Below are 8721 nucleotides of genomic sequence, written 5' to 3'. Positions count from 1 at the left end.
CGATACCCGTATTACCCGACAATTCGGGTAATTCCTTTCGGTTATGGTTCGGGTAGCGGGTTAGGGTACCCAAATGCCCAGGGTGATTGCAAGACTCCTTGCTTGCCAGATTTTGGAAGCTAGCCTTTTCCAACAACAAATTAGTGTGAGGTGATGTTAGCACACAAAGAAAAAGACCCACAAAATAGTGTGTGCGTGCACACAAAAGTAAAAATATTCTACAAATAAAAAATCTCTACTAAAATCTTTGAAAGTAAGAGTATATCCGTTAGCACATGCAAAAATAGTAATACAAATGAGAAAACCAACATGCCTCGCCATTTGTCTGCAACGTGGTTCCATATGTAACATCCTTGGGTACAACAATACTTACAGAGGAAGTGCTTATAAAAACTTGTCAAATTTCAGAGTTTCCGCTTGTAATTTCCCCTCTAATTACCAAGTCTCCTTCGCCTTTCTCCAATCCGAACATAGTGTCATACAATGGCTTGTTCATAGTCTCTGGGAGGAAGAACACGAGTAGCCCACCCATGATACCCAACATGCCAAACACCGCAAAAGGCATCCGCTCCCCGAGTAACACTACCATGGGTGCTAGTATGGCACCCATCTTGGAAGCTTGTAATGTACATCCCATCGCCGCGGTACGCACAGTCGTAGGGAACAACTCTGCTGTGTATACAACCAATAGATTATATGTCGCCGCCATTCCAAATATTCCTACCACCCCACATGCCATCCTCACTGCCCTACAATGACATGCAATTGTGTACGGTTAAAGAAAAACTTCTAACCCATTATGTCATATACATGCATAAACAGGAAGGATTTAATTACCTCATGGAACCAACGCCGGTAATAAGACTGGCAGATGTACAGAAAACACCGCTGAGAAGCATCGAGCCAATGGCGAGCGGCTTCCGACCCAAGTGTTGGAGGAGCACCGTGGTGAGCAGAAATGCGGGCATCTCGGCGAGAGAGTTAACAGCCACACTGATGTAAATGTTAATCTTTAGATTGACCACATTGAGGCTCAACCCGTAGTATACCACTGAGCAAAGGAAGCTGATGAGCACTGAGAGCACCAGCCTGCTCCGCGTCGTTCCTGACCTAAACACGTCTAGGATTGACGATGATGACTCCTCGATCTTCTTCTCGATGTCATCCTCATCGTCGAGCTTGAGTGTGATGCCATCTGGGATGCTCTTTCTATTGGTGGACGCAATATCTCGTAGAATACGCATTGCATCCTTGGTGCGCCTCCGCACAAGGTACCAACGTGGAGACTCAGACACAAATGGCATGATGGTGAGCATGAAGGCGAGGGAGGGCATGGAGGTGACAACATAGAGGAGGCGCCAGGAGGACTGGAACATCGCGGCAATGCCGGCGAGGATCGCGATGCCACCGGAGAAGAAATAACAAGTGGACATGCCAACAACGCCACGATAGGAGGGCCCTACGGGCTCTGTGGCAAGGACGAAGGAGCAAAGGCAAATGCTGCCAGCGCTGAAGCCTGTGAGGATGCGCAATGCCACGTAGACCCAATAGTTGGGAGAGATCGCAGTGAGGAGGCCGAAAATGGCATTGAGGGAGCACACCACCAGGAGGGACCCCTTCCGACCCAGAAAAGAGTCTGACAAGTGTCCAAAGACGCCGGCACCTGCAACAAGCCAACGATGTGGTCAAGTACATGAAACAATAATGTGTAAATAAACAGTTTGACCAGACTATATTTTGGATTGTAATCTACCCCCTCTGTACCATAATATTTGTTGTTGGAAAGAACTAATCTAGTTCTTTCCAACAACAAGTATTTAAAAACAAAGGGAGTAGCTCTTTTTTTTACCAGAGCTGAAATTGATGCAAGGTACTATAGGTCAATGCTCAGATTATGAGCATTAATAATTGTGTGGTTGTGCTTCATCGTTGGACGGGGGGTCACGTAAGGAAGCGCTAAGGCGACAAGGAGGTGATCACGAGGCGATTGGTGACCTTCACTAGGGTTAGGGTTTCCTGGATGGGGTGGTGTGGATTCAGTGGTGAGTAGGGCGACAACAGTGTCTCCCTGGTCATGGAACGATTGTCCTTTCTCTTCCAACGGGCGGAGCCATGGCGGAGAGGACGAACGGGAAGACGGCAGCGACTCTGGCGAACAAGGCAACCATGGCGACGGAATGAATGTCGGACAACCAGGAAAGGAAGGGATCTTCTAGGTCCTCGGTAGAAAGCATGACGCCGGATAGGACTGCAAGCCTCTCGGCTAGGCTGAGAGGCATGGTTTTGATGGACAAGGAACACTAGTGGAGATGGCTAGCCACAACTTACGTTGGTGACGCGCAAATTTGACGCGATGCCAACACTAATTTTTTCAAATAGCGATGGCGTTGGTTAAATTGGTACGCCAACTTTGTGTAATTAGTGCTGGTGTGGATTTAAAGTGTAACGCCACAACAATGTGGATCGTGCTGAGCTGACCAGTCGAAATATATTGCTGGTGTTAGATGTCCTACGACGCCATGATATATTATGTAGTGTCGTCATCCGTTGTTCGTGAGCTCCAACACTAAGTTTGGCTTATATAAACTAGTGTTGGGTAGCCTCTTTGTTTCTCAAAATACATTCACTTCCAATTCTTCTCCCTAACTAGTTATAGGTCCTCTTAGTTATGAACCCACGTCAGCGAAGCGTGTCAAAAGTTTGGGACTCCGTAGCCCTTGCCGAGCTCTCATCTAGCCTTTGTTAGCTACGCCATGAGCTCCCCACGGCCAATGCAGCCGGCCCTGTTCGACGAATCATCTCGACGAAGGAGTGCAACTTCTGCTCATTCCGGTAGCTACACCACCAACATCGAAGATACATGCCCTGTGCTGCTTTGTGGCTGTTGACGCCCTGTTGATAAGCATATATCGCACACAGAATGAAATCCAAAGCGAGAGTTTTACATCCGCACCAACCGTGGAAAAGTACAAATATAACAAAAATACATCTTGATCTATTTTCAGATAATTTGCACAATTCAACTCCTCTAGTGTCGCTCACATCATATATTGTGTGTATATATATTGTGATCCACACAAAAGAGAGGGAAAATATTGCTTCACATGGATATGGGTTGATCTCGTCTAGAAGTACGTAAGCGAGTTGCTCGACTACTCCATTGGACCACTGAGACAACACATAGATGAGATGCAACTCAAGAACGATGTGATGTGATGCTAAATCAAAAAATTCAAGATGCTTCGATATGCATTTTTAGCCGGTTGCATGTTGGACTTATTTCTCTCAACTAGATCGATGACGACATTTCTTCTCGTGGCCGTCATCACACTCATGATGTTCTTAGTCTAGTTTTAATAGTAAATTATATTTTTTATTGTTAATTATCCTTATGTTATGTATAAATGTAAGCAGATCGGATTAATTAATAAAATATATGTTGTTCTCATCTATATGTATTATCTTTTAAACTTTTATTTTAGTGAAATAAATAATGTAACGTGGGTCAACGCTATCAAACACATCACCACCTTCAAATTCAACCACCCATATACACACCCGATCTATTCTCCACCCAAACACCCCTTTGCCGCCGCCGGCAACGACCAAGCCATCGGCGGCCGTTGCCATCTCCGACTCCACACCGCCGTCGTCTCAACTGTCGTCGTCTCTGTCTCCACCTCCACTACCGCCGTCTCCGCACCTCCATCGCCGCCGCATCAAGGACCCCTAGCTCTGTGGCCTCCACCGCCGCCGTCATCTCCATCAACGTCTTCTCCGTCGTCGTCCCCTTGCCATGGTCTCCATCGTCGTCTTCTCCACCGCTACCATCAAGGACCCGCCAGCCCCGTCGTCTTCATCGTCGGTGAGTAATTGTAGTGTCGAATTTAGTGTAGTTGTGTAGTGGAAGGACGTAGTGTAAATTTTTAGGATAGTTGTGCAGTGCGGATTTTGGTGTAGTTGTCTATCGCAGACTTTAGTGTATAGTTGTGTAGTGCGATTTTTAGGGTAAGTATAGTTTCAAATTTTAGTGTAGTTGTGTAGTACAGATTTGGGGTGTAATTATAGTTTCAGATTGTAGTGTAGTTGTGTAGTGCAGTTGTTAGGGTAATTATAGTTTCAGATTATATTATAGTTGTGCAGTGTAGTGCAGATTTATGGTGTAATTATAGTTTCAGATTATAGTGTAGTTGTGTAGTGCAGTTTTTTAGGGTAATTATAGTTTCAGATTGTAGTGTCGTTGTGGTGTATATGGATCATGTTGTTATATGTTTGAACCGTGCACCATTTGTAAAACTGCTTAATTACTAGTACATGTTCTATTTTGATGTGTAAGTTATTTAGTTTAATGATCTATGTTTACTTTGATTAACGATATTGACAGAAGCAAATGGATGTCTCGTGTCCGAACTGTAGTTCTTTGAGATGCCAGAAGGATAGGAAGTTCTTCATCGATCTTTAGAAAGACTTCATCACAAAGACGATATATATAGGATTTAGTTCAACATGTTCGTTATTCACTTTCTGCAGGTTATCTTCAGAACTACCGCACTGATCCACACATGGTCGTTACTAACTCCTGTGGCAGCCAGAGAGCTAGTCTATGGTTACTGGGTTTGTCCGTTGGGAGATGGTAGCACAGGGTATCTTTAACCGGTTTGGATGGCGGCATATTAATAGGATAGGTGTTTAGGCATCTAGATCTTTTAGTCTCCTCCGGCTTGGGCGCGCTGTTCGCCATGTATCTCTTATTTTAGCAATTTGTTGCTTTCGATTTATTTGTAATTTGTGGAGACTTGATTTACTTTAATATATGGCTGCATGCATCGCTTGATGCAGAGGCTGGGGCTAGGCCTCCTTTTCTAAAAAAAAAGTTCAACATGTTCTAATTGAGTTTCATATGATACGGTTGTGGCCAAAATTGTCTAACTACTTATGTTTTTCCAATTTAACTGAGGTCATCCCTTGCTGGGCAAGGCGTGACTTCTTAGAGAAGTTCCGAGTTCAGCTTGATGCAACCATAACATTTCAATGCACCCTCATGAAGATACTGACGTTCCAATGATTCAATTGTCTTATCACCAATGAGTCAACCGGCACCTATTTCGGTTGCCCTGGTTGGACATCTCTTGCAACTACTTACGACATGGAAGCTGGGGGAGAGCCACGTTCTACCTTGACTACCATCGTGACAAGACCGTGGTCTACTACAGGCTTGCTGGCAGCGATGATGATGGTCCACTTACTCCAGACTATGATCCTAGCACTGCATGTCGTAATGTCGAGTTACCTAGCTAGTAGGCTTATAGTTGTCACCTCCTGTTTCATTGAACTTGTGTACTTGTGTTATTTGCCTACTTTTAATATGTTTTTGAATAATGTCAAATAAATGGATATTGTCGAACTTAGATTTTGGTATTTGAATTGCACTGTTTAATTACTGTTCTAAACATTGATTATGATGGCATTTTGGTTTGATCATGTTGTTGTATATATTTGGTTTAAATCTGAAAATAAAATTGCTAGCATCGCACTAACATATAATGTCACTACTGACATATATTAGTGTTGGCGTTGATCATGTGGTACGCCATAAACATGTCAAATATTGATCGCGTCGTGTCCAACGCAAGCATTATTTTTTAACAGTTACGCGATATTAATGGCGTCGGGTATGTATGACACCAAGGTCATTTATGTCACGCTATAGCTAGGCTTTTCTGCACTACTAAAAGTGTAATGACTTGTTTTCGAGGAACCAGATGCAACCATGCCCAAAAACTCGAAAATGGTCAGCCGAGGGAAGAGTGTGCTCATGTAGACCACTGAACAAGATTACTCTTAAGAGAGCGATGCAAAGGGCAAGGGACTTCATAGGGAGGAGTAATTCCCTGATCTTGGCGCAAATACTTTTGAGGTTCACTTTGAAAGCGAAGGTGATTGCAAGCACGTGATGAGAAACGGCCCATGGCAATACGACTTCAATGTGTTGATCCTAAAGGAACATGTGAACCCTTCTGAGATGGTTTTTGACAAGGGCAACGCTCTGCGTCCACGCGCTGCCCAATGCTTCGTCGGTTGTATCCCATCTTTGAACATGAGCCGTGCAGGTGTTGGATGTTGGAAAAAATAGTTCGCTCTACATCTTCTTCTTTCTGGAGAAAAAACGGTTAGCCCCTGCACCTTCTTCTTACTCGGTCCGTATCCACATCTTGTCTTCACCGGTGGTCATCCTCATCGCTGGTCCCCGGCCATCCTCGTTGTCGGTCCCCTTGCTGACTGTCCTCGTCATCAGTCCCACCCTCGTCGGACGTACTCGTCGGCACCTCCACACACGCAACAGCTACGCCCGTGGTTGCAGCTCTCAACGGCGACGGTTGAAGCAAATGACGCAACTGGTTGAAGCAAAAACGTTGCACCGTGATAATGGTTGCATCAAACATGATGGCCGGTTCCAGCAATTCGAAATGCCAGTTGTAGCAAATCTCGAAGCTGGTTCCGACATTATCACGGCTGCCCCATGTCCAGCCGCCCACTACATGGGTTGACTCTCCCCCGGGGATGTAGCAAATTTTCATCACCGTAGTAGCAAAAAACTAGCACGGTTGTAGCAAAAATGTCAGCAACCAAAATTCAAGCGGTCGATTGAAGCAAAACAAAAAGGCCGGTTGTAGCATATTCGCCTACTGGTTGTAGCATCTGTCATGACGGTTTGTAACATCTCACTATCGGGAGGTTGAAGGTGGTGTTGGCACATCCACGGCGACTGTTGCATCACCGTTGGTGGGGGACGGTATCGAGAGGTGTTGTGTGGGAGACGGCGGCAAGCTCGCGAGAGGAGAAACAAGCGAGGAATGTGAAGGGGATCTCCCCCGCGCAGACGGAAAAGGGGGGAGGCTACTTCATGTCGGCCGGCGGACCAGATTTGGCAGGGTAGGCTCGTCGGCTTGAAGGAATAGCACGAATATGACCAAAAACACTCAGCGAGAGGGGCGGACAAAGATTGCATCCGCCATGAATGAGAGCTGCGATGTTTTTTTTAAATCAAAATAAAAAAGAATGAAGAAGAAATATGCGCGCGCGTGGGTGAAAGCGATCGGCCGAGACTTCAGCCAATGCGTTCCCAAGCATTTACCTTTCAACAAGGTGGAAATCTGGGTCGAGAAGGATCTTCCGCCAGGGCAACGAAATGAGGTTTTTAGGGAAGTGTTGGATAATGTCATCAAGGTTGATGGGGATAAAGATGGTGTAGCTAGAGGGAATCGGTTGCGAGTAAGTGTTTGAGCCGCTCGTCAGGGTTTTTTACCTCAAGTCGTCACAGGAGGAGCCAGCGAGAGTTAAACACAAGTACAAGCCTACACTATCCTCTTGAACTAGTAATGCGTTGATTAAGTGATTCAAATGACTGAGGCAGATAGCTTGTGATGTAGAGTAACGACTACACGGGACCATCATAACGTCGGAATCATCAACATCATAGCTCACCGACGGTAGAGCGAAAACATGTTTTAGAGCATCCATATTTGGGTCCTTCTATCGTAGTCATCCATCCCCGCATCGCAATTCGTATAAGTATATTTTTCTTTTATTTCTCTCACATAGAGCATGTCTTGAAATTCAAACCTTTACAAAACAACAAAGAATTCTAACTAGAACCTAGGATAAAACTTTTGGATTTTCTGGTACAACATATATATACAAAATATATTTTATTTGATTCAAAAATTTTATTTTTAGAAATTATGTCTAACCAAACATTCTGAAAAAATTAACCTAGATTTTATATAGAAAGCTTTGCCGCGTTGTAAGTGTTTGAACTTCAAGACTTGTTGCATACGAGAAAAACAAAAAGAAAAAATTTCATGTAAAAAAGTTAATTGTGCCGTATAGATCTTAAAGCAACATTGAAGAGTCATAATAAAAGGGCCCAGATGCAGGTGCTCAAAAAATCTGCATCTTGAAATAGAGAGCATGGAGCTGTCGTACGAACCGATCATGCAGCTGGTGAAATAGAGAGCATGGACGAGGCCGACCTTGTAGCTCTCGCCGCAGACGAGGCCCCACTCAGCCACCGTCGACGAGGCGCTCCCCTGATCCCACGCCCAGCCGGCCGAGGGGCCGGCGCAGCGGTCGCCGCACTGCCCGTTCCCCGCGGGGCACGACATGGCCGGCTCGCGATCCGCGAAGATCATCACCATTGTGTGCATCGCCTCCAGCGTCCACGCCGCCGTCACCATCAGGAAGTGCCGGAGCTGCCACCGCCCGAACTGCCCCGCGTGCTGAGCCAGCGCGTCGTCGATGCTCAGGCGGTCGCCGGCGCCGCTGCCGGAGGAGGCGAGGAGCGCCTCGGTGGTGGACATAGCCGCGCGTACGTCGCGGAGCGAGCGTGGTGTTGGTAATACTCCGGTTTAATTCTCTTGGCGCTCGTCGTGAACTTGACACAGCCTGCTACTTGTAGGCCCGTAGGCGAAGGGGGAGCTAGGCATCTGCGTTCATCAAATGCCATACAGTACACACCCAACCAGTCAACTCCGATTTTTTTTTACAAAAGGAGGATATACCCGGCCTCTTCATCTGGACGATCCATGTAGTCATTTTATTAATTATTTTTAAAAACTTTACAAAAAAATACATCAGTAAGTCTAAAGCTATCATCTTCACAACACATGCCTCTACTCCTAACCCATGATGAATGTGTGTCGAATGTCCGAACCTAATACC

The 8721-nt window shown here is 45.6% G+C and overlaps 1 protein-coding gene across 1 annotated transcript; it reads right to left on the bottom strand.

The window, feature by feature from the left end:
* Nucleotides 1-270: 270 nt before the first annotated feature.
* Nucleotides 271-8423, bottom strand: LOC123427974 (organic cation/carnitine transporter 4-like). Its single transcript, XM_045112121.1, has 3 exons — nt 7991-8423; nt 838-1663; nt 271-749 (listed from the first exon to the last, which is right to left on the bottom strand). The coding sequence occupies exons 1-3, from the start codon at nt 8358-8360 to the stop codon at nt 398-400; spliced, it is 1548 nt and encodes a 515-aa protein (XP_044968056.1). The 5' UTR covers nt 8361-8423; the 3' UTR covers nt 271-397.
* Nucleotides 8424-8721: the final 298 nt, after the last annotated feature.

This window comes from Hordeum vulgare, chromosome 2H (assembly GCF_904849725.1).
Source record: "Hordeum vulgare subsp. vulgare chromosome 2H, MorexV3_pseudomolecules_assembly, whole genome shotgun sequence".
NCBI classification, from domain to species: Eukaryota; Viridiplantae; Streptophyta; class Magnoliopsida; order Poales; family Poaceae; genus Hordeum; species Hordeum vulgare.
Note: the sequence above shows the minus strand (reverse complement) of the source record. Positions and strands in the feature narration are given on the sequence as shown.

Coding starts and splice junctions, on each gene's coding strand:
- LOC123427974 (XM_045112121.1), bottom strand. CDS start 8,360: ATGTCCACCACCGAGGCGCTCCTCGCCTCCTCCGGCAGCGGCGCCGGC. Junction 1,664..7,990: donor TTTCACCAGCTGCATGATCG/GTTCGTACGACA, acceptor GGCTTGTTGCAG/GTGCCGGCGTCTTTGGACAC. Junction 750..837: donor ACCGGCGTTGGTTCCATGAG/GTAATTAAATCC, acceptor ATGTCATTGTAG/GGCAGTGAGGATGGCATGTG.